General features: G+C 38.4%; 1 protein-coding gene across 1 annotated transcript in view; it reads right to left on the bottom strand.

The window, feature by feature from the left end:
• The window catches only part of LAMA2 (laminin subunit alpha 2), a 707,066-nt gene that overhangs the window by 132,078 nt on the left and 548,158 nt on the right, over positions 1-26,830 (bottom strand). The window contains exons 35-40 of the mRNA XM_070376649.1: positions 19,129-19,240; positions 13,747-13,909; positions 11,506-11,716; positions 3,423-3,539; positions 2,554-2,717; positions 73-211 (exon numbers count right to left, since the gene is read on the bottom strand). Of these exons, the coding sequence (XP_070232750.1) occupies positions 73-211; positions 2,554-2,717; positions 3,423-3,539; positions 11,506-11,716; positions 13,747-13,909; positions 19,129-19,240 (906 nt within the window). The remainder of the gene's footprint in view (positions 1-72; positions 212-2,553; positions 2,718-3,422; positions 3,540-11,505; positions 11,717-13,746; positions 13,910-19,128; positions 19,241-26,830) is intronic.

The following is a 26,830-nucleotide window of genomic DNA, read 5'->3' as shown; positions in this document are numbered from 1 at the left end:
AGTTTGAGAAATTTAGTTTAGAAACTTACTTGAAAAGGTTCACCTCAGTACATAGCACTATTTGTTTCTTACCAGTTCTGTGGCTTCGTGTGCAAGAACTTTGGCTTCTTTGGCAATTTTCTCAGCTTCGTCAATATAGTCCTTAATGTTGCTGTAAGCGTTGAAGGCTGCAGTGGCATTGAAGGAGATGTTTTTAGCCTCATCAAGGATTCTGAAGGGATTATCCAAAAAGAGAATATCAGAGTAGTTGGTACTCAAATGAAGAATATTTGAAGAACTTACTTATAACAAATAAGGCTTCCAAATGATCATGGCCAATATAATAATGATAATCCCAAATCATAGCGAGGTATCTACTAATTGTATTATATTGTAGCTTTCAGTTTAAACTCATATTCCTAAATAACCAAGCTAGAACTGTTATAATAAAATGAATTATATATGAATTTTTCCCAGGGTCTTCAAACATTAATATTTTCCTTTGTATCAAGAATATTAAGTTTTGAAACAAAACCTTTCACATGGAGTATATTAAATCCAGATTTACTTATGAAAATTATTCTTGGGGTTAATACACCTATTTTATTATGACAATCCCCAAATTGTAGGGGAAGCAAACCAGTTATATTGAGAAGGCTGTTTACCAGTCAAACACACCTCACTAGTGGCCCATCCCCCCATGGAAACATATAAGAATAACAGTTATAATAAGCTATTACTTCACAGGGCAGTACTGAAATAGTAGTGCCTTCATGGAGTTTGAAAGGGAAAAAAAAAAGACTTAAAGGCTATGTATGGAATCACCAGTTTTCATTCCAATCCAAAAGAAGGCAATGCCAAAGAATGTTCAAACTACTGCACAACTGCACTCATCTCACACACTAGCAAAGGCATGCTCAAATTCTCCCAGCCAGGCTTCAACAGTATTCGAACTGTGAACTTCCAGATGTTCAAGCTGGATTTAGAAAAGGCAGAGGAACCAGAGATCAAATTGCTAACATCCATTGGATCATTGAAAAAGCAAGAGAATTCCAGAAAAACATCTACTTCTGCTTTATTGACTATGCCAAAGCCTTTGACTGTGTGGATCACAACAAACTGTGGAAAATTCTTGAAAGAGATGGGAAGCCAGACCACCTGACCTGCCTCCTGAGAAATTTGTATGCAGGTCAAGAAGCAACAGTTAGAACTGGACATGGAACAACAGACTCGTTCCAAATCAGGAAAGGAGAGCATCAAGGCTATATACTGTCATCCTGCTTATTTAACTTATATGCAGGGTACTTCATGAGAAATGCTGGGGTGGATGAAGCACAAGCTGGAATCAAGATTGCCAGGAGAAATATCAATAACCTCAGATATGCAGATGACACCACACTTACGGCAGAAAGCGAAGAAGAACTAAAGAGCCTCTTGATGAAAGAGAAAGAGGAAAGTAAAAAAGTTGGCTTAAAATTCAACATTCAGAAAACTAAGGTCATGGCATTTGGTCCCATCACTTCATGGCAAATAGATGGGGAAACAGCAGGAACAGTGAGAGACTTCATTTTGGGGGGCTTCAAAATCACTGCAGATGGTGACTGCAGCCATGAAATTAAAAGATGCTTGCTCCTTGGAAGAAAAGCTATGACCAACCTAGACAGCATATTAAAAAGCAGAGACATTACTTTGCCAACAAAGGTCCATCTATGGTTTTTCCAGTAGTCATGTATGGATGTGAGAGTTGGACTATAAAGAAGGCTGAGCACTGAAGAATTGATGCTTTTGAACTGTGGTGTTGGAGAAGACTCTTGAGAGTCCCTTGGACTGCAAGGAGATCCAACCAGTCCATCCTAAAGGCAATCAGTCCTGAATATTCATTGGAAGGACTGATGCTGAAAGTGAAACTCCAATACTTTGGCCACCTGATGTGAAGAACTGACTCATTTGAAAAGACCCTGATGCTGGAAAAGATTGAAGGAGGAGGAGACAGGTTTAACAGAGGATGAGATGGTTGGATGGCATCACTGACTCAATGGACAGGAATTTGAGTAAACTCCAGGAGTTGGTAATGGACAGGGAGGCCTGGCGTGTTGCAGTCCATGGGGTTGCAGAGACTCTGACAAGACTGAGCAACTGAACTGAACTGAACCAACGCAACCACGTTTTCAAAAGCCAGCCCTTTAACAATAAATAGTTTTGATTTCATTAAAATTATAAAGCTGAAATTTGGAGCAGAATGTGTGTTTATATATTACTATTTAAAATGCTAATAAGGCAACTGCTGTGCTCTCTAATAAAGAACAAAATACTTTTTCTAAGTGTAGCCTAAGGCAATGTTCGCTCCTCACCATGCAATATTTGAATTCACTTTTAACTCAGACTTTTGATGCTGCTCCAGTAGAGCTTTGTCTACACCCTTCTAATTAGGCTTTTCCACAGAAAGGCCATGCAGTTTGTATGTTAATAATTACAAAAATCAAGATTTGAAAGCAACTCTCAACCATTTCTGTTAGTCAAAGCTTTTGGACAAGTGTCAAGATACATAGACATTTCCAACCACAAATGACATACCCATCAAGGACAGCAGATGAATCATTTAACTGAGCTGCATGGCTCTCAGCCTGGGACACCTTCTCAGCCAGCTTCCTGTCCTTTATTTTTTGGGAGAGGTCATCTATTTTATCTTTCAGATCCTTGGACATGGGTGGCAATTTAGTTTGAATGTCTTCAACGTACTGATATGTAGAGAAAAGAAGGCATTTTAAATAAGCGAATCCAGCTTCCTCTAATTTATTAACGTCTCTTGGAGATATAATTACACATGCTTAGGTTTTTAGAACACTTAAAATTTACTAACCTAGCAAAAAAAAAAAAAAAAAAAAAAGAATAGAGAATAAAAGCTATTATTCAATGAAAGAGATTAGAAAATATGTGAAGGGAATTTATACCAAGAAGAACCTAACAATCTTTTTTTAAAAAAAATGCTACTTCATAGGTCTAAATGCATAAATGATAGTCATTAGGATCTTTTAGACTATTTGCACTTCTATTACCATATGTCATCATATATTAGCATCTACTGAATGAGACAGCATGTTGAAAGTCTGTTTGTAGCTTTACATTTCTCGTTTAACTAATGTTATATCAATACTGAAGCAGATTGTAAGTTCTGTACTAGGAACGACAAATGCCCTTCATCACTGTGAAAGAAAATACAGGTCAATGTGAGTGTGCGAGTACCCTCATTACTGAGAGAATAACGTGAAGTTCTAATTGCTACCAATGGGTGGGCATGGTCACAATAGAATGAGACAAAAACAACTTTACACTCAAAAGAAAGTAACAATATTTGCTTATACTACTGAATTTCTCACTGGTTCCTATTCAAGAGCACTTGCATCATTATCATCGTTTAACTTTGGGTTTTATAAAATACTCACGACTATAACTGAGTTGATTTCATCTACAAGACGACTGGCTTCATCGAGTATGTCATTGCCTTCTTTTAAAGTGTTCTCAGTTTGTCGTTTGCCACTTTCTATAGCCTCCTTCTTTTTCTGTAAGACAGCATAAAGAAAACATCAAAATGTCCTTTTGGGAAAACCCTATCTAGCCCTGTATTCCTGGCTTTCCTGAGCTGTCTGATCAAGGCTTTGCAATCAAGATATGTCATGTTGACTATGAGATTACATGAGAATGATAAAAACTACCCAGCCAACCCTTTGAGCCTTACTTTATTTTAAATATCTGTACAGGTGCTTTCTTTCTCCTATTGTGAGAAAGTCATACAAGAGAATGGTGGCTGATGTGATCGTAGCTGAGGAATGAAAAAAGATTTTTAAAGCAAGATGGACATCCATTTTAACTGAAATGTAAGTGCTGAATATGTATTACCAAGCGTGTGGAAGTATGCTGACTTACATTGGAACTACACATTAAATTCCAGAATCTGTGTCCAAATGAATATTTTGTGAGCACAAATGTGAGCAGATTTATTCTATGGGAGTTCTATAAAAACTGGAAGAAGTGAGATTTTAAAAGGAACTGAGGGGATGTACTTTTCAAAAAAAAAAAGAGAAACTCTCACATGGAAGAATAAACTTAATGGACTGTTCCATAAAAAGAGAGCAGACTCTAATTTTTCTTTGAAACTGATAGCTTGTCTTGAAACCACATGAAACTCATTCCTAGTCTAGAAGAGTAAAATCAACGGGAAAGAAATGGTGCTATTTCTCCATTTGGATTATACTTTTGCCTTCTTTTTCTTTCTGTTTCTGACTCATTATTTCAATCATCTTTTTCTACCTGTGGATTTAACTGCATCGATTATAAATTTAAGCCTTGCCATCTATGCCTTTTGAGATAAATAATAATGCTTGTTTATATATTCATTTAAATTTCAATATGGGCCAGGTAGTTTATAAGTTTTTCTCACTTAATTCTACATTAGCTCTATAGGTCCTGTGTTTATCATCTTTTAACTGAATAGAAAATTCTACAAGTGAAGTGATTTACCAAGGTCACACAGTGTAGTTAAGATGTGAATCCCAGTCTACCTAAGGATGGGCTTCCCCGGTGGCTCAGTGGTAAAGAATCTGCCTGCCAACTTAGGAGACATGGGTTCGATCTCTGGTGGGTTAAGATGCCCTGGAGTAGGTAGGAAATGGTTTACTCCAGTATTCTTGCCTGGGAAATCCCATTGACAGAGGGACCTGGCAGGCTACAGTCCATGGGGTGGCAAAAGAGTCAGACAGGATGTAGCAACTAAACAACAACCACAGCTACCTAAGGATAGAGTCTGGGTCTTCAGCTGTGACAGCACTGACTTTCCAATTGTGGAAACCACATTTATTTGCACTGGGACAGTGCTAATTTCACACCCTGCTTTCTCTACCTCTTCACCAATCACTTCAATTTGCTGCTGGTTACATCTTATTTCTGCCTCTGAGCCTTTCCTTCACCATTTTCCCTTCCCCAATTCCCTGCCTTGGAGGAAACCTCCTTCATTTAGCCTCATATAAAATGTATATTCCCTCAGTACTCAAAATATGGCCCAGCGACCAGCAGAATCGGCATCACCTGGAAGCTTCTTAGAAATGCACAATCTTAGTGCCTTTTTGGGAACTACCAACTTGGAATCTGTATTTAACAAGAATCCCAGGTGACTGATATACACAATAAAATTTGAGAGAAATTGGCTTGGAATACAGCCTAGCACACAGTAAACACTACAGAATTGTCAACTATTATAATTACCTTATTTTCTTTTTCCTAGCACTCATTTATCTGAATTATATTTATAGAGTGGCCATAAATGATAGAAACATAAATAATCATATTTTATTTTTTATATAGCTTGAATCATCTTGATTGGTTCTTCTAAGAGCTGCTAAAAGTACAAGTTATTTAATGACAATGATTAATACCAATTCATTACAATGTGCATGCATAAGTATGGGATGAAATGTATAGTCTCTTGAGCCTACTGGCCTAGTCTTTCTTGTACCTAGTGGACGAAGGGTAACATTGAATTCATCAAGCAATATGCTGAGAACATATTACTTATTATGTATATTAGCCCATGCTCCAGTTTATGATCATATTATATACTTATTTATTGGTTTAGTGACTTTCTTACTATAATATAAATTTCTTTAAACAATCTTTGTATCACTCTATCTCCAGTACCTAGACGAGTTTCCTCAATAAATAGTTTTGTTTGCACTTGTGACTTCTGTTTCATTCAACTACTCCCCACCCCGGCTAAATCAGAGAAATTTCAATTTCCCTTCGTGAACAACAAATAGAGAGGTAGTGCTGATGGTTATGTCATATCTTATTTTTCAAGTTCTGACATTCTTTTCCACAACTATGAATTCTAGCCCTTAGCTTTTATAGAAACCGATTTAAAGTTGACCATGGGCAGACAGACACTCAGGAATCTTTCTTCAGCATGGTTTGTTTGTATTTATGAATCAAGGTAACTTAAAATGCTGTATCGATAGAAGGGAGACTATTTCCACCCATATGTGAGGTGAAGAGCTCCATTCATCTTGTTTTCAATTAAGCAGTGAATTAGAATCTTTCTGGGCTTCCCTGGTAGCTCAGCTGGTAAAGAATCCATTATAAAAGCTCTATTTGAGTTACTTTAGGGAACCCATTGTTCTGCAAAGATCACAATGTGTTTTTGATCACACTGAAGCAGGAATGATCTAGGGATTAAGGCAATTTCAGTGGTGGCTAATTTCAGATTAGACACTAATGAAATCTAGTTTTACATCAAGGAAAGATGGATCTATCTGGAGCGCCTAAATATTGATCAAAGTATTGATATAACATTTATTTGTGTTTGCTTTATGATACTTTATTCACTGAGAGAGAACATTTCTATTCTGTCTTTGTGCCCAACACTGTTCTCAGTCCTGGAGATACAGCAGGCCAGAAAACACGTTGTTCATGGCTTGGCTGGAGGGTAAAAATGAATAAGTTAATGTATAACATATTTTTAACAATGAGTGCTATAAAAATAAATAAAGAGAGGGAATAGATAGAAAAGGATGTAGGATATAAAATACTTAAGATAGGAAGCTTTGAGCATTTGAGGAGCAAAAACAGGGTTTGTGATTAGAGAGAATTTTTCTCCCAGGCTTCCCTGGTGGCTCAGATGGTAGAGTCTGCCGGCAGTGTGGGAGACCTGGGTTTGATCCCTGGGTTGGGAAGATCCCCTGGAGAAGGAAATGGCAACCCACTCCAGGATTCTTGCCTAGAGAATCCCATGGATGGAGGACCCTGGCAGTCTACAGTCTATGGGGTTGCAAAGAGCTGGACACAGCAGAGCAACTTCACAAGCAAATTCTCCCAGTATATACCACAAGTATATTGTTAAGTGACTCTCATTAGACAACAAAGTTGTTATATTTCTACTTTTAACTTCTAATTAGATCTTAATTCATTCCAGAGCTTTGTAAGTTTAAAACTTTTTGTTTTTGCTGGGGTTTTTTGAGGGGTGGATTAAGAAGCTACAAAAGCTATCTCCCCGTCTATTTTTATCTAGCAACTCATTCTTTACTTCTCACAAAATCCTTCCTGTTCCAGGTTATAATGGTACCTTTGGGGACAGAATGCTCAATACATGTTACTTTGCTGAATTGAATTGCTCATCTTTTTGCCCCTCAGCCCACAGTCTCCTTCACTTTTTTTCCATCGCTGGAAATGGCCTTCTAGCCCTGTGCTGTTCTAGAAGGTTGCATTCAAAGTCTTCTATGAACTGGGCCATTTCCAGAGCCATCTTCTGCTACAGATTTTTATGAAGCTTACAAATGATTGTTACTGCTCCATTTGACACTTCCTGAGATCATACTTTGGGAGCTCTGTGTTTCTGCTCATGCTGTCCCATCATTTCTATCAGCTTCTGTGATGCCCTCATTTTAGTGTTTGATTCTCTCAGCTCGTACTAATCACAGTGCGTCATGTCTGACTCTTTGAGACCCCATGGACTGTGACCCAGGTTCCACTGTCCAAGGGATTCTCCAGGCAAGAATACTGGAGTAGGTTGCATTCCCTTCTCCAGTATATCTTCCCGACCCAGGGATCGAACCCAAGTCTCTGGCACTGCAGGCAGATTCTTTACCATCTGAGCTATAGGGAAGCCCAGTGAAAGGTTAGAATGCCTGAATTTTTAGGAATTTGTAAGTTCTCTGAGGCCAGGAATCATTTCTATTTAGTCTCAAACACCCTGGTTACCAACAGCACCTTGATAATGGTAGGCATCTAATTGTATATTATTCCTGCCTGCTTTCCTAGCCTTATATCGTAATATTTTCAATACAAAACCAATATTCGAGTTTATATGAGCCACTCAGAAAGTCCCCCAAATAAAATTTTAACCCATGACTCCAATATTTCAATTGCTTCTGATACAGGACAAAACCAAATTCCTTAGCTCAGTCTCAGAATGCAGTTCTCTTGTAACTCAAGTCTGGACCCCCTGCCTTTGTTGGCTTTCTGTCCACTCACTAGTTCACAAGCAGTCTTTCTAGTCCTATCACATCACTGACATTTCTCCAAGGGTCTTCCCTTTTTCCCCTCTGTGTGTTTGCATTTATTTTCCTATTTCTGGAATGTTCTTCCTCTTCTACTTTGACCAATTAGAGCTTATGCTTCATGACTCAGCACATGTGTCTGGTCCATGAAAGTGAAAGTGAAGTTGCTCAGTCGTGTCCAACTCTTTGGGACCCCCATGGACTGTAGCCTATCAGGCTCCAAGCCCTTCCTAAATCCAGGTGTGATTCTGATGCCCTTCCTTCACAAACCTCCAACAGAACTTCTGTAGGGCACAGATTAGTTAAATTGAGTGGATCTCGCACTAAGTACAAGTCACTGGAAGTCATCAGAGATGGTGTTTTATTCATGATATAAACATCAGTGACTTTCAAGCTTAAGGCTGCATCTGTATCATTAGAAAGTGAAAGTGAAGTCGCTCAGTCGTGTCCGACTCTTTGTGAACCCAGTGGACTGTTTAGCCCACCAGGCTCCTCTGTCCACGGTATCTCCAGGCAAGAATACTGGAGTGGGGTGCCATTTCCTTCTCCAGGGGAATCTTCCTGACCCAGGGATCGAATCCAGGTCTCCCGAATTGCAGGCAGACACTTTAACCTCTGAGCCACCAGGGAAGCCTCATCTGTATCATTGGTGGGATTTGAAAAACACAGGTGCTGGGTTCCAACTCCAAGTTTCTGAGTTGATAGATTTGGGGGGACTTGAGAACCTATATTATTAACAAGCGCCTAGGTGATGCTAATGCTGCTGTTCCAAGCATCACACCATGAGCGTATCAGTGTTTGATACACTCAGTTTTTGTTTAGTACATTCCTTGAACTTAATAGGGGCTTGATAAATGTTTTTACACAGTAAAAATTAAATGCTTATTTTCTTATAAAAAAAATGCCTTGGGTCTTAATTGCATCACCTTTTTGTGGGCACAGTCTCAATAAAGTCATTTATTTAAATTACAACTAATTACTCAATCTAATGGATACAACCTATCAACTCTTCTTAAACCTATCGCAAATTGCATTAACACAGGGAATGTTCTAGAATATGGATTCTGGACCACACCTCAGACCAGGTAACTCGGTTTCTGGGTGGATGCTCAGGACACCCCTCTCTTTAGTAAAATATCCAGGTGATTCTTTATTGGCCAGTCTAGTATCAACCTTGGCAATCAACCTTAATCAGCCTTGGCAAGCAGCTTTAAATAAGCTGTGTCTTACTCATATTAATGTAGTCACTTTATCTATTTACTCTAGTAAGTTTTAAACAAGCCTTTCGTTAAGCATGGCATATAAAATGAAAATACAAAAAGGACCACTTACACTTAAATACTGACTACATAAGCTCCAGGCATATCCAGAGGTACCAAAGAATGATGGCTCTTGGTTTTAAACATCACTAAAATGAAGGAATAGCTAAAAGCACCATTTACTGTGCCACTATAACTCTTCTTGAAATACTTCCCAAATGCTTATTATACTTTCCACATAGGTAATTTTAATTTCTTAAACTGATGCCATAAAATGGAGCGGTGTACCTCCGGGTAAGTTACATCACTGGTGTGTCACTGAGGAAGATGAATCATGCAGGAGCCTGTGATAGAAAGGCGGTCCAGCAGCCTGCTTAACAAGATGGTGCTTTTTCTTTAATACTGCCAGCATGTCAGTAGACTCCAAATTGGTTAAGATTAGATACATCAGTGAGTCTCCTCAATCCTCCATCAAAATGACAAGGCTAAGTCCCAGGAGAGGGACCCAGAAAAAAAAAATTCTTTTAAAAATTAATTCATCCTGTTACTTCTTAATCCAAAGGAAAATGGAGAAAAATGAATAGACAAAACATGCAGACTTTTTCTTTATTCAACTGTCATTCCACAAACAGTTTTGAGAGTATAACAAATGCCACAGAGTACTCAGAGCTGAAGGTAAAATTTTATGTTAGAAGAGAAAAAGGTCTGCCACTGTCTTCAGATCTATTGGGGTCAAATATTTTGAAAAGAACAATGGTAAGTTTGTTTCTGGCGAGGAAGTTATTTTTTTTAAATGCCAAGTACAGGTCTGTGCTTCCCAGATGGTGCTAGTGGTAAAGAACCCTCCTGCCAATGCAGGAGACATGAGATGTGGGTTTGACCCCTGGGTCAGGAAGATCCCCTGGAATAGGAAGTGGGAACCCACCCCAGTATTCTTACCTGGAGAATCCCATGGACAGAGGAGCCTGGCGGGCTACAGTCCATAGGATCACACAGAGTAGGATACAACTGAAGTGATTCACACACACACACACACACACACACACACACACACAGAGGTTTGTGCCAGCATAAGTACTGAAGTCACTCCTTAAATATTAAGAAATAAATGAGAGAGAAGGAGAGGAATGAGCGAAGGAAGGAAGGGAAGGGAGAAGGAAGGGAGGAAAGAAGGGAGGGAGGGAGAGAGGAAGGAATGACTGGAAGGACCTGTTTTAGTTCCAGCTTCATTAGTGCTCTAAAAAAGGCAGAAACTGCCTATCATTTCTTTTTTTAAATTAATTTATTTTAATTGGACAATATTGTGATGATTCTTGCCATACATCGACATGAGGAGAGAACTATCTCTTGGCTGAGGAAAAGGACAGAAAAGAACTCAGACTTGAACTGATTGTAAAGTATCATTTTCATAGACCGTGTTGCAAAGAAGAAGAGAAACTAAATGTTCCCAAGTTCTGGTCTCTTAGCTGTCTCTTTTATGCTCACATTTCCTTGTGGCTCAGAAGATAAAGAATGTTCCTGCAATGAAGGAGACCTGGGTTTGATCTGTGGGTCAGGAAGATCCCCTGGAGAAAGGAATGGCTACCCACTCCAGTATTCTTGCCTGGAGAATTCCTTGGACAGAGGAGCCTGGTGGGCTACAGTCCATGGGGGTTGCAAAGAGTCAGACACAACTGAGTGACTAACACTTTTACTTTCACTACACTTTCCATTAGAAAACTCTTGACACTTTCGTGACTTACGGCAGCCCATGTCTAAACCATGGCTCATGGGTTATGTTGGGTAGATTGTAAAATCAAGGTAGTGGTATTTGAAGAAACCCTAGACATACTCTAGTATAATGCACGCACTGTCCAGTTGAGAGACTGGTGCTTTGGGACTTTGACTTGCTCAGGCTTGTATTCTAGTTAGTGGCACAGTTATCATTAAGACCAAGGACCCCTGACTTCCAACAAAGATCTCATTCCACTGTATCACACTGTTCTTAAAATTTTTAAATAGTGTAAGTTATCTAAATTTTACTTGATTATATGGGCAGTGATGATTAATTTAAAAAACAAAGGAAGGATCATTCTCTGTCCTGCTACTTACAAGTCTTCTTTCAGAGTTGTCAAACTTGATCTCATAAACACGCATCAACTTACATCCACTTGACTTACCTGGCCATGGTCAGACCCCTACACCACGGTCCCAGATTCAGATGAAAGAACTCTAGGACTCACCTCCAAAGCCGTCATATTTTTCTGGTTTTCTGCAGATAAGAGATTAGCTTCTCTGATTTTATCTGTGGCTTCTCTCAGTAGGTCCCAAGCATCATCAACCTTGCTTTCATAGTCTGCCAGTTTCTCCCGGAGATCCTTCTCCATTTCCTCGTTTTTCCCCCGGGACTCTCCAAACAACTTCTTCACTTTCTTCAGAAGGCCTTCTGCAGCTCTGTAAACACCCCACCCCAACAAGAGACAATAAGCCCCTGTCACTGCCTCAGTGTTACAAAGAGATACTAACATTAGAAGTATGGAAAAACATGACAATATTTAAAGCAGACTGTGTGCTAAACCAAGTTGAAAACTGATAGCTGAAAAGTGGCAAGAACATTTAAAATTAAAGCACAAAAAATCACACATTGTACTTTTATTAATAACATAACATTATCATTTGGAAAGGAACTCATGCTATTCTCAAAATCTGGCTGATGAAATCAGTTTTATCATGTATGTTATATACCAAAAATAAAATATGATTAACCATGAGATATTTTTTCTGTTTCTTTGAAGACAAGATGTGAATATTGATATATTTGGTTAGAAACAATATAATGCCATGCTGTTGACGTGCTAGTATAATTTTGATCTACTTTTCTTTTCCTTTGAACTGAGTTCTAGGAGTTTCCTGGATTCAACTTAATGGTTTTTCTAAAGTGATACTGTTTGAGCCCTTTAAGAACGGCTAAATACTTGAAAAAGAGTAGTTCTCAAACTAGCAGGCGTGATAATCCCCTGAAGCACTTGGCAAATGGATTGCTGGGCCCCATCCCAAAAGTTTCTAATTGAGTAGGTCTAGGATGGGGTTGGATAATTTGCTTTTCTAACAAGTTTTCAGGTGTTGCTAATGTTGCTAGTTTAGTAGATTTTATTTGATTATTAATAACACCATCACTTTGTAGTTAACTGTACATGTAAAACTGTACTTTTTATTGAGTATACAACCATTGGCATTCATTGGCATTAGTAAAATCACTATCATTATTCATAACCTCAAATCCTCAACCTTTATTTCATAGTATTAGTACGTATTATTTGACAGTTCTATTCAATATTTCCCAAGATGACAAAATGTACAGGATGACTTGCTAAATTCATAACTTTATTTATCCAAAAATATTTTCATTAAAACAAAATCAACAGTTTTAAAGCCCCTAATACAGGAAATTAATAAAGCAAGCCCACTAATTGAAGAAGTGTGCGTCCTAAGTCACTGCTGCTGCTAAGTCCCTTCAGTCGTGTCCGACTCTGTGCTACCCCATAGACGGCAGCCCACCAGGCTCCCCCGTCCCTGAGATTCTCCAGGCAAGAACACTGGAGTGGATTGCCATTTCCTCCTCCAATGCATGAAAGTGAAAAGTGAAAGTGAAGTCGCTCAGTTGTGTCCGACCCTCAGCGACCCCATGGACTGCAGCCTACTAGGCTCCTCCGTCCATGGGATTTTCCAGGCAAGAGTACTGGAGTGGGGTGCCATTGCCTTGGTGTCTAATTCTGTGACCCTATGGGCTACTGTGGGAGAAGGCAATGGCACCCCATTCCAGTACTCTTGCCTGGAAAATCCCATGGACGGAGGAGCCTAGTAGGCTGCAGTCCATGGGGTCGCTGAGGGTCGGACACAACTGAGCGACTTCACTTTCACTTTTCACTTTCATGCATTGGAGGAGGAAATGGCAACCCACTCCAGTGTTCTTGCCTGGAGAATCCCAGGGACGGGGGAGCCTGGTGGGCTGCCGTCTATGGGGTTGCACAGAGTCAGACAGGACTGAAGGGACTTAGCAGCAGCAGCAGCAGCACGGGCTACTGTAGCCCACCAGGCTACCTGGGATCTCCAGGTAAAACACTGGAGTGTGTTGCCATTCCCTTCTCCATGGACCCTTTCGACATAGGGATCAAACCCACATTTCTTATGTCTCCTGCATTGGCAGGTGGGTTCTTTACCACTAGTGCCGCCTGGAAAGCCCAATTGCAGAAGGGACAGCACCAAAAGAAAAAAGATAATTTACTTGATTATTTATATATAGGAATAAACATGCCTTTGATCCACTTCAGAGCAAGATAAATTATAACTAAGTAGATGAAAAATAGAGAGCATAAAAAAAAGTATCTCCTACTGATACGTGTGACGGAAAATTTAGAAAACTCAAACCAACAATTTAGAAAGTTCAGTTTATCAAATGAAAAAATAATAGAGCTTCTACTCACACCAACTCATCTTCAGCAACTTCCTTTTGTGTGTCTAGATTTTTCCTCCTCAGTTCTGTCATCATCTGATCAATCTCATTCTGAAGCTCTTGCAAATTTCTTTCAAAGGCCTTGTCTTTAGTTCCAAGAGTTTCATTTAGTTTTACAGCTTTTTCATTTACAGCTGCAGGGGGTAAAACAAATTTTGCAAATTAGCAAACAAAATGCTGCATGTAAAAGTGGCAGCCAGCATCTGCTCTTCTCAACCATCTTCAAGAAAAAGCTGTTTGTCATGAGTGTTCCTGCTGAGAAAGAGAGGCAGTTGCTACACCAATCCATAAGAAACAAGGAAATGTGGCATATTTCTCCATTTTACGTTGCTTTTAGGGGGACACAGTAATTAAAACACAGTGTTTCTACTTTTTAAGTGGCTCAAACTCTCTTCAGGTAAGACAGTAAAAAATGTGACATGTAGCATTAATACTTGGAAGCTGGAAATACAAAGTCTGCATTGCTGATCAGGCACAACCAGTTGCAATTTTAAAACCTGGAGTAGAGAAACACTATCTGTGATGATATCTCTGAAAATGAAACTGCCCTTGCACTTCCACACAGTTCTGTGTCGATTCGTGCAAAGGAAAGAGGAAAGGGGCCCCAGCCTAGGGACGGGTATTATACATTAGGGCTCAAAGATACCTTTCAGCAATAATAGCCATCCTGTGAATCTGTGTTTATTATGCACTAAATGGGGTTTTAAACTGTGCTCTTTGGAATCTTAGGATTCTCCAGGCACTTCAGGTATTCTACAAATGATGTCTATTCTGCCAAGAATCTATTTTATAGGTTGATGTTCTGGGCAGGATTTCATTTGAAAAAAGAATTTTCTGTCAAATAAAAGTTTGAAAAATTGGTGCATTGAAACATGTACACAGTACTACCTTAGTTTTAGACCAACTTTTCCTGAAGTGTGTTCTAAGTGTGTTCTATGGAGCATTAATTTAGCAAATTGAAGACAGTTTTTTTTTTTTTTTTTAACTCTTTGGTCTGCTGATCCCTTATGCCTATAATAGTCCCAAAGACAATCCCCAGAATAAAGGCTATGGGCTGACCAAGAGACCATTTTCTATCATTCAAGACTGTATCCTAAGACCTCTTTAAGATCTAAAGAATTTTCAAATCTCTTTTCTGTTCTTGGAGAAACTTTTCTGATTAACACTGGTCAGAATTTGTCAAAGATGGTATGAACAGACCTTCTGAAACAAGTACACATAGTTAGGCCAGGAGACCAGCGGCAGGAGTGCCGGGTTAGCACTGTGGTTCTGAGATGTGGTCCTCAAATGAACAACGTCAGATCCATCACCTGGGATCATCGGAAATGCAGATTCTCAGGTCCCATCACTGATCTATTGGGTCAAAAATTCTAGGGTGCGGTCCAACAATTTGTGTTTTCACAAGCCCTCCAGGAATTTTTGATGCACCTAGAGTTTGAGTATCTTAGGTTAGTGGCAGAAACTGAGTTTCAGTCTCTACTTCTACCCTTTCCAAAATGCATCTTTCTAATTCTTTTTTAATGATAAATGTCTTTGATTAAAACGTTGCTGCAATTAGCCTGTTATTTCTGATAGTCATAGTTTAAAATCTATCGAACAATCTGAATCAGGTGTTTTAAAGAACAAATATGGCCAGTCTTAGCCCTGCGGTAGAAATCATTGCTCAGGAGCTATTCCTAGAAGTTAATGAGGGTGCCTCTTTCTGGCTGTCTGCTTCATAGTCATCCCTTGATGTATGACAAAGAACCTTCTCAAGATTCTACCACTGTGATTAGTAAGACATCACCGTGGACATGTAATTTTTAAGGAATCATGGTGACCATGGACTATTGATTAGAATGCACCTTGGTCCAACAGACTATGTGGGAGTCATGCCAAAATGTTGGGTGATTAAATGTAAGAACGTTCCCATTTTTAGATTTCAAGAAAGATGGTAGTAGACATCATTCTACCAATAATACAGCCCCATCGTATGGTCTGAGTGCACACCTATATGTACAATTGATTTTAATCACTTGTAGCATGTAAGTAACCACTGACATTCTTTGCATTCACATTATTTCCTTAAGTGAAATGGAAAATTCCCCCTTTCTAAACCTGATAAGGCTGTATGTTTTTTTCATTATTCAATGAACATATAAATGAGTTTTGCTTAAAGATGTTTTTGGAAATTTGATTGAATTTAGGTCTTGGTCCTAGGTGTTATCAAGGAAGCACAGAATGTAAGATACAATCACACTGTTTCTCTTGAAGTCTAATCTCAAAGTTAAATTTCTACAGAGAAGAATGTGGTGCAAAAAGAATGGTGGAGAAAAGGAAAATATGGATTATATAATTTCTTTTAAATTAAAGCAATGTGCAAGCAACCAGAAGAAATCATTAGGGTACACAAATACTGCTTTAGCAAAATGATGCTATATTAAGAAAGCAAATATTATTTTTATAGATGTCTACTTGCTCCATTACTCCTATATATGGAATTTGGAACTTTTACGAGGACTTTTACATTTAAGATAAATGTGTTATGTAGTGTCTATTATTCCAAGATATTCACTATCACTTCAGTGTATTTTTAACGGTATTAAAAATACTTGCAATATAAACACATCTTTTAATTTCATTATCTTTTCTACCTTATTACAAAGGGAATGTAGGTTAAAATATCTTTAAAACAAGATAAAGATAAAAGGAGATGGGGCAAAGATAAAAATGTTAATGTATTTCAGGCAAAGAGTGACTAGACAGAAAGGCATGCTGTAATGTCCAGTGGATCCTAAAGCTAGTGTTAAGCATCTTCGTGGCCAAATCATCAGGATCAAAAGAGGTATTTAAGAGGTATACAGTACCTGTAACATACAAGCCAAATAAATTAGTTCCTCAGGAGAAACAAAGCTATTTTTCATGCTGAACCTGAGAAAAATAACCTGTAACGGGTAAGTTTATCATGAATGGCTAATACTATTGTGACCTGAGGAACAGGAAAGAAAGCTGTCCAGCATTTCTTTAGTCCTATTACATATCAGAACATATGCTACTGGTTTTATATACCCTCACTCATTAATTCTAATAGTGTGTGGAATAAAATGTAGTTTATTCATTTTATTGATTGAGTCAGAAGTCAGCACAAAGTAGACTTTATAAGAGATAAGAATGCCTTAGATTAATAGAAGTTGATTTCTATATAGACTTATAATGGAATATAGGATGAGTAAAGTATTTCATCTATCTAAAAAGAAAACTGAAATAAACAAATGTCATGCTGAAGTATTCACTTTTCCCACAGCAATTTATTACCACTAATAAAAACTGAAAATACTGATGATTATCCACTGTTATTATGGTTTCTAGAGGGAAAAAAGGTATAGGTATGTTGTATATAACACACTTAAAGCTTTTAGTGAGTTTTCTTCTTTTTAAATCCCCTAAATGTCCAAGCTTGTTTTATATATATATATATATAGTTATATATATAATATTTTTATAAATATAAATATAAAAAATATTATATATATTTATTTTATATAAATAAATATAAATATATATTTATAAATATACATAAATATATATATATAAATATATAGCATAAATGATTTAGCTTAACTCTGACATACACAAATTTGAATTTTCACGAAATTTTAACAGCTGGATTCTGTTTTATAAAGAGCTGTGATTATCATTTTTGTTATCATCTTTATTAGGACCTGCTGGAAGAAGAGAGTAACGGTCACATTGTCTTCAGGTACAGGATCGCAGCCATCCACATGGCATGTTACAGGAATTAGGAAAAGGTATCCCATTTGGACAGACACAATAAGATCCCCTGACTGATAGACAAATTTAGGGAGTGGAAGACATCTTCCATGACACATAACCCTTTTCTTTGATAGACTGGATGGTGAGCCAAGCCGGGGTTAAATACTGTCTCCACTCTGCCCCCTGCTGGTGTATCTGTGGTATGCACAAACTGGGAGATAGAGGGCGCAGCCTAGAGAGGTAGGCAGTGCTGATACTGGAGTCTATGGAAAACATGTATTATTAGGATTTATTCTTACATAGCAGTGTTCGATTGAAACAATGAAGATGAGATCCCAGAATAGGCTGCTTAATGTTTGAGATAAGATGGAAGCAAAAGGAAAGCTCCTAGAGTACTAACATCTTCAGGTATTCAGATAGAGCGAACCCGCTCTGTCTGCAATGGGTTTTCTTTTTTTTTTTTGGCGGGGGGTGGGGGGTGGGAACACATGCAAATAAAAATGTTAATGGAAAATGAAATCCGGGAAATCACAACAACTTCATCTAGTTGAGGAGAAACCACGTTAACGAGTTAACTCGTTTTGGTAGGAGTAATTTCTGTTCCAGATCCTGACATGTTTGCCCTGAGATGGCACCTCAGGTGAACACTCTGGAGTTTCTTGCTGTGGGGGATCATTGGAAGTTCCTGCCTCTTCTTAGCCTGTGATTCCTAAGAATGACTTGTCAGGATCTTGAAAGCCTTAATGTTTCTCATGTCCTGATTTATTTGGCTATATTAGAAAGCAAAATGTCTAAAATGTATAACATTGTGGAGGAATTAAATTGTGTTATTTCTCAAAGGAAAAAAAAAACATTTTTTCCTATTTTCCTCAACATGTATGGATGTTTATGATATATTAATAGATAGTTAAGAACTACTGTTGTTTTGTGTTTTTTTTTTTTGAGGGATTTTTTTTTGTACTATCTCTTTTCTTTGAGTTTCTTAATTTGAGTTTTTGCCCCAAAATGGCTTCCACTTTGATTCTCAAATCAGATTGGTGGATGCCAACAGCTAACTCCTAGAGAATTGTGGACTAAATGCAGTACAGCTTCTGGTAAGGCAGTACATCCAAATCCCAAGCAACAGATGTTCATTAAAAGCCAGAACCAAGTATTTAAAAGTCATTTTGAGAAATTAAAGTACTGCTGTAAGGTACTGAGCAGAATGATTAATTTTTAAAAAAATCAAGAATCTTTTAAATAGTTTTGAATGCAAAAACAACACCATAGCAGAGGAGAAGTTGCCCATTAACTGATTTAATCATATTTGATCACAATATTCCTCAAGAATCAGAGCATTCCCAAAGGAATGCATTCAATGTATTGCTGGTATGCACTCATAATTCCTAATTCACTGACTGTTGTTACAATCGAACACTGAAAGCCATAGATTCTCAACTGATAATGCCCTAGAATATCTTGATTAAAATACTTTTTAGAAACGCAACCCTCAAATTTAGAAAGGCCAGCTCTTATTAGAGAAATTCCAGTCTTCCTTGGTCCTTCCTTTTCTATTTTCCTGTTGGGAGAAACAGTGATTCAGTCACGACTGTTCCGATACCTTCTGCGTCCTGGGCCAAGGCCTTAATGAATGCTCCCACGGAGTCTGCTCTCACGTTAGTCCTCTCAGCATCCTGCCCAGTTTGCTCGCCATCTGCTGTCACCTTGGTAGCCTAATGATCAAATCCGGGAAAAGCATAATTAATAGAGATGATGAAGCTACAGCTAGATAAGCTCCCACTGGCTGCAGTTTCTTTCAAATATTACTTTGAGCCAAAGGCAATCGATGAATTATTGATCAGATGTACTGGAAATGATGCCCCGTGCTCAAGTATACAATTAAACTTTATTACTTCTTCCATTAAATGGAAATCAGAGAGCTGTATTTGGTCTTTTTAAAACCCTCGTTATATGCAATGGCCCAGAAGAAGTAATAAAGCGGAATTATTTTTGAAATATCTTTAAGGTGCTATTGCCAAAGTCTTTAATGGATGCTTCAGTCTCCACATGTTTCAGTTTTGTCCATATTTTATTTACTGAAAAGTGTGGAACGGAGCAACGATCTCTTGAAAGAGGCACAGATAGTCTGTCTCAATAAGCTTGATCCTATAGATTTGGTTCCGATCAATATATTAATTAAACAAAGAGAGGGAATGCTTAACTACTAAGTAGTGAATGCTTGTTTTAGAACACTCTAAAGATCTAGTAAAATGTTAAAGAAGAATAAATGCTAACTTTCCCACATGACATCACCAAAAAAAGATTCTGGTAATCACAGGACCATATATTACTGTCAACAAAATAAAACAGAACCCTACAACAGCCCCACCTCCCAAAGAATGTCCTCATACAGTTCCACCCTTATCCACACTGAAAATACCATTTAACACAATGGAATCCATTTAATGTGTTCATGGTTAAGATAAACCATATGGAGTAAAATAAAAATGGCAAGTATAACATTAAAAGTTTCAGATGCTACAAGATTTAGAGCACCTTGTCATAGTTTTACACTTCATTTTTCTATGTGTATGCATATGCTAATAAGTGTGACTTCCTATTTTAAAAAAATAGGGATAATCTAACTATAGATAATAAATCAAAGAATCACAAACTGATTCAATATAATTTGAATAAGACCCAAGTTGGCAGGGTATTAATACTCCACAATCTTGTGCCAGAGTGCTTGCATTTTAGACATGCCCAGAGAATCTAAATTGTTTTATACATAAATGGATTTTAAATAGGACTTAAAATAGAACTAAATGTCTGGCCAGCATAGAACGTGGCAGGAGGCGCTGCAGGAATTAGAGTGCATTTTATGATTTCCCAGGGCAGTAAGAGGTTTAATTCATGAAAGTTTTCAACATTTTAAATAAAAGGTAGACTATAAAGTTCAACTCTTGTCATCTAATTTCTTAACCTCCAAGTATTATCATCACAAATAAAAGAATGAAAGGGTAAGAATCCAATGAAAGTTTTAAAAATTCCTCTTCATATTAATACTTTTAGTATATATACAAAATTATTTGGAGGGTGTTAATATATTAGAATGCTCTGGATTAATACTTCCAAAACATTAATATTGACATTATTTTAACTTTTAGATCTGAGGTTGAGTCAAGAAACTCTTTACACATACACACCACACAAATGTACACTCACACAATTTTTAAAATGTTGCTTTTGAAAAAAAAAGTTGCTTTTGTATTCCTAAGGTCAGCTGCTTAAGATGTTGGCCGTCTAAACTGCTTTAGATCTTGGCCTAGTCTGGATTTTACTGTATTCTGTAATATCACTACTATTTTCACATATCACAGAACACTATTATAATAGATTTGATCTACATTATGATCATTTTTCAATATCGTAAGAATTAATATATCACTAGCACTTGTATCTCTTATTACACAGAAAGTATACATTATAATTTGAACTAAAACTTATTTTTTGCTTCATCAATATCTTATTTATATTACCCAAAGGTAATAATTCTCGTAAATATTGATACCATAGAGTTTTCCAACTCTTCTATGTGCAAAGCATCTAATTTTTTGAAAATAAATGTATACTGATAACACTTTTTAAAATTCTGGATGATCAAGACAGTATTCATTGCCTTGACTTCTTATCAAATTAATTTATAAAAATATGTAAGAATCAACACTGACAAACTAATTACCAATTTGAATCAGTTCTAATGAGGTGGATGAAACTGGAGCCTATTATACAGAGTGAAGTAAGCCAGAAGGAAAAACACCAATACAGTATACTAACGCATATATATGGAATTTAGAAAGATGGTAACGATAACCCTGTATACGAGACAGCAAAAGAGACACTGATGTATAGAACAGGCTTATGGACTCTGTGGGAGAGGGAGAGGGTGGGAAGATTTGGGAGAATGGCATTGAAACATGTGAAATGTCATGTCTGAAACGAGATGCCAGTCCAGGTTCAATGCACGATGCTGGATGCTTGGGGCTGGTGCACTGGGATGACCCAGAGGGATGGTATGGGGAGGGAGGAGGGAGGAGGGTTCAGGATGGGGAACACATGAGAAATAAAGGAATAAAAAATTAAAAAAAAAAAAAAATAAAATGTCAAGAATTGTACATAACCCATGATCAGAAGTAAGTAAAAAATGTTATCACTAAGACCATGCAATCAGCTTCACTGGCTTCCTCTTATGTGTAATATGCCATACTCTTGCTTTCCTCTGGCCTTCTTGTATTCTACTGTCTTTACTTGGAATGAACTTCTGCTCAACACTTTTAGTGGCTGGATCCTTGTCATCCATCAGCTTTCAGTGTAATAAGTATCTCTTCTTGGTGTGCTCATCCCCAGGGCACCTGGGTTAGGTTCCTCCACTTCCTGTAGAAGAATATTGCCTTCATAGCACCGTGCGTTTTAGAATTACTGCTTATGCATTGACATCTCTACGCATTGGCTTCCTCTCTAAAGGGTAAGCTCTACGGGGACAAAAACTTGGTCTGTCTGTTCATTGCTTGATATCCAGCTTCTAGTATGATGCCTCACCGATAGCAAGTATAAATGAATGCTGTCAAATATATGACTAAGCAATGATTTCCTAACTAATCTTACCAATCTTATTGGCATTCTTATTGCCCACTTTTCTAGGAACATTCCCAGAAAAAGCTTTGTTCATACAATTGCTCCCTAATTCCCATCTCAAAATAAATCCAGACCCCAAGATCATTCTGTTCCAACCTCATCTTCCCTGTGAAGACATCCTTGATGATTTTGACCTATACTCTCTTTTCTTAGATTTTCAAAAACAGCCATCATTACCACTATTCATGACTGCTGTGGGTAATTATTTTGTTAGGTATTTTGTTATATCTGTTGAATTTCAATCCTTGGAGACGAGGGCTATGTCTTATTAACTTTTATTCCTCTGAGAGCCAGGCACAGTGCCTGGCAAATTGTAAGGGGTCAAAGATGTTGGGTGATTGACTGATGTAATGATAATCAAACAAACGATCCCTTTGAAGTTCTAAAGCCTGTTGGAGGAAAAAATAAATCTTTCCATATGCCTTCCTGATACCATTCAAACTGGCCATATGCCTGGTGTCATGCTTGCTAATGAATATGGAGGGGTGGGTGTTTTTTCTGGACATTTTTCAGCACCTCATAGGATGCTGCTGCTGAAGAGCTACTGCTGAGTACTTAGGAGGAGAGCCAAGCTTGAGAGCCTGTGGTCACAACGACACTACATTCTAGTCACTGGCCTCCTGGTAATTCAAAACTACTGCAATTAGGTGACTGCACACCAAATACCATGCTTGTGAAGGTAAAGCTTGGAGGTGGGCAGAAATCTTTATGGCCAGCACAGTAGGAAGAAGACAGGCTTCCCTCTTGGCTGTATTTCAGGAGAGGAGGGGATTTGAGATTCCTGGCACCAAAAGGCACTGACTTATGGCATCTAAGAGGTGGGTTCCACAGCCTGCTTCAGCTATACCCACGTTGATATGCATGTTCAGAAGGGCTGACAGTACTCTCTTGCATGTCGTTTACTCTTCCTGCCTTTAGAGATCCATAGAGGGCGTACGTGCTAGGTTGCTTTAGTCGTATCTAACTCTGTGTGACCCTGTGGACTATAGCCCAAAAGGCTCCTCTGTCCATGGGATTCTCCAGGCAAGAATACTGGAATGGGTTGCCATGCCCTCCTTCAGGGGATCTTCCTGACCCAGGTATCGAACCCATATCTCTTATGTCTCCTGCATTGGCAGGCAGGTTCTTTACCACTAGTGCCACCTGGGAAGCCTCCCACTAGAAGGCATGATCCTATTTTCACACTGGTGAGGAGGAAGGTTATGAAGAGGTTAAGTGACTTATCTGAACTCACACATACGCAGGGAACTGGGGATGAGACATACATTTTCTGTCTCATAGCCGTGTATTCTGTCAGTATCAAACACTGACTTCTGTTTGGCTAACATCCAGGAGGACAGAGAAGACACATGAAGCAGTTAAGTATTCTGGGTGGGAGGAGGGACATGGCTCCAGCTTTTGCAATACTTTAAGTGCATAAGTTTTGTGTGTATTTAGTCACTCAGCTGTGTCTGACTCTGCAACCCCACGGACTGTGGCCCACCAGGCTCCTCTGTCCAGGGGATTCTCTAGACAAGAGTACTGGAGTGGGTTGCAATTTCCTACTCCAGGGGATCTTCCCGACCCAGGAATCGAACCTGTGTCTCTTACGTCTCCTGCATTGGCTGGCGTGTTCTTTACTACTAGTGCCACCTGGGAGGCCTTAGGCTTTAGTAAATTAACATATTTGAAAAATCCATATCAGAACACCACGTAGATACACTTTTAAAAATCATGTTTCATTACCCAGTAATTAAGTTGAAGAGTCACCTTGTCAAAACCCACCCAGGAGAGACTCCATAAAGGGAGCCAATGACAAATGTATTACCATCTATGGGTAGTGATGCTAGACTGTAAAAGTGGAATTCACAAAAATCAGTTTCCTCCAGGACAGGCCATTGATAATGTGACAGATGAATGCTAACTACCACATGATAGGAGCTATCTGCCCGATTCCGTTTGGCTCTTCTTGCATTTTATTAAATTATCATTCCCATCCCTTAGTCAGCTTCCTCACTCACTATTATCTTGTTCCCGAGTATCTGACAAATGTCTTCTCATTTACCCTAATATGTACAATCTTCCTTTCATTCTCTACATTAGACTTTCTTGTTTTTACATTCTCTTACCTCTGTTCTACAATTTTTCCAGTGGTCCTTTGTAAATGATGCCTTATACACTACTTTGCAAGTATTTCTCTTTCCTTTGATTATCTTTTTACATTTAAGTTCACTCAACTAGGTATTTTTTCCTTTTTCTTCTATTTTCTTTATGGTTGTTTCGTGTGTTTTTTTTTTTTTTTAGAGTATTTATATCCAGGCAGCACGCATTACCATTAGACACACATTCATTTACTTCTGAACAATGTAGCTGTTACTTTCTTGCTTTAGCTCAAGCAGTTCTCACTGTGCCTCTTGAAACCTGCACATAATTTTCTTGGTTGGATATTACTAGTGTCTTTCATTTTCTGCCTTCTTTATGTTAAAACTAGAATCTAATGGAGCAAATCTAACTACTGAACAGACAACATTGCTTAGTTGCCATCCTCCTTTGCATTTCCAGGCTTACACAGTTTCCTGCTGAAATTAAATTTCAGATCTAATCATTTACATGATATTCTCAAGGGTCATCTTCAGATACTACTGGTTCTGTATATCCAAGGGTCAGTGAAGTGCCAGGACAAGCTACTAGGAGAGACAGTGCCCAAGGACAGAGACGGTCAACTGACCCTGGGGAAAAATAAGTCAGTTCTATGTGAAATTTCTCCTTAAATATTTCAGGTGTCAGTTTTGAAAGTTCCAAATAAGTATGATTTGTTTTACGTTATCTCTCTCTCTCTCTCTCTTAAATATAATAGGTAGAAATGAAAAAACATTGGCAACTTAAACTTTTTGGAGCTGGCGGGGTACAGAGTTATTTGTTTAATGATCATGGAAATAAATTTATAATCACGAACTGAAGAAAAAGCACAGTGGTATAACACAATTATAAGAGGAATCCCATCACACCTGGAATATCACAGAAGGCAGGCTCACTGTAGACTTGGATGAGCTGAGGTTTAGTTCAAGGTTAAAGAAAACATAGCTTCCCTGGTGGCTTAGAGGTAAAGAACCTGCCTGCCAAAGCAGGAGAAGCAGGTTCGATTCCTGGATTGGATAGATCCTCTGGAGAAGGAAATGGCAACCCACTCCAAATATTCTTGCCTGGGAAATCGCATGGACAGAGGAGCCTGGCAGTCTACAGTCCATGGGGTCTCAGAGTTGGACATGACTTAAAGATTAAACAACAACAAAAGAAAACCCGTGCAGAAAAGCTCTGTGGTAGAATGAAATGTCTGAGAATAAGATAAAGGCAGAGAGAGGAGAGTGTGTTAAGAAGGAATATAGGGTCAAAAGTGGCAATTGCAGTAGGAAGTTCAAGTAAAATAAAGCTTCCGCTGGATTTAGTGACCAGCTTGCCATTGATTACCTTGTCAAAACAGTTTTGGGAGCAAGCTGGGAGTGGAACTCTAGACTACAGGAAGTGAGGAGATAAAGCAGAGCTGTCTCCAAGTCTTTCAAAAAACTTGGCTGTGAAATGAAAGATGGAGGTCAGGACAGTAGCAATAGAGGTACATACAGAGTTATCATCAAAAAGCATCTCAATATTCCATACTGATCATAGTGTCTGACGTTATGAATATGTTACACATGATTCCCATATTCAAGCAACTTACATTCCAAGTGGGAAATAAAATGATAATAAATTAAAATACATTTAAAAGATATATAACTATACAATATTTGCTTATATAATATTTGTACATTATATACAATAAGTGCTTAACATATTAATTTTAGGGAGGAACATTATTTTCTTTAGCAATGGCTTCCCTCGTAGCTCAGTGGGTAAAGAATCTGCCTGAATGGCAGAAGACCTGGGTTCAATTCCTGGGTCAGGAAGATCCCCTGGAGAAGGAAATGGCAACCCACTCCAGTATTCTTGCCTGAAGAATCCCATGGACAGAGGAACTGGGCAGGCTACAGTCCATGGGAGGTCGCAAGAGTCGGACATGACTTAATGACTAAACCCCCCACCTGCCATTAGCGAACTTAATTGCATTATGAAAAAGATAAGCACAAAATATATAAGCACCTGAGGGAGAGAGGGCAGCTTATACCAGTTATGCAGGACCAGACTCGCCAGATATTTTAACAATTAAAGTGTATTAATCATAAAGCGACTGGTCAGATAACAAAGCAGAGAGAAGGACTGTCAAAAAGATTGACTATACCAGTGAAAGCACTTTCCATAGGACAGGGAGCTGTAAGCACCACATGACTCTAGGCTGACAATAGTTTTCTATCTTGACTGGCATCAGAATCATCTGGAAGCTCATGAAAGTCCCAGTGTTCATACTATTGTTGTTTAGTCAGTAAGTCATATCTGACTCTTTGAAATCACATGGACAGTAACCCACCAGGCTCCTCTGTCTATGGGATTTCCCAGGCAAGAATACTGGAGTGGGTTGCCCTTTCCTTCTCCAGGGGATCTTCCCAACCCAGGAATTGAACCTGCATCTCCTGCATTGCAGGTGGAGCCTTTTACTGCTGAGCCCCTTTATATTGTGCATTGGACTGATTACATCACATTTGGGAGTGAGACTGGCA

This window comes from Bos mutus, chromosome 9 (assembly GCF_027580195.1).
Source record: "Bos mutus isolate GX-2022 chromosome 9, NWIPB_WYAK_1.1, whole genome shotgun sequence".
In the NCBI taxonomy this organism is placed as follows: Eukaryota; Metazoa; Chordata; class Mammalia; order Artiodactyla; family Bovidae; genus Bos; species Bos mutus.
This window is presented reverse-complemented; position numbering and strand designations above follow the sequence as displayed.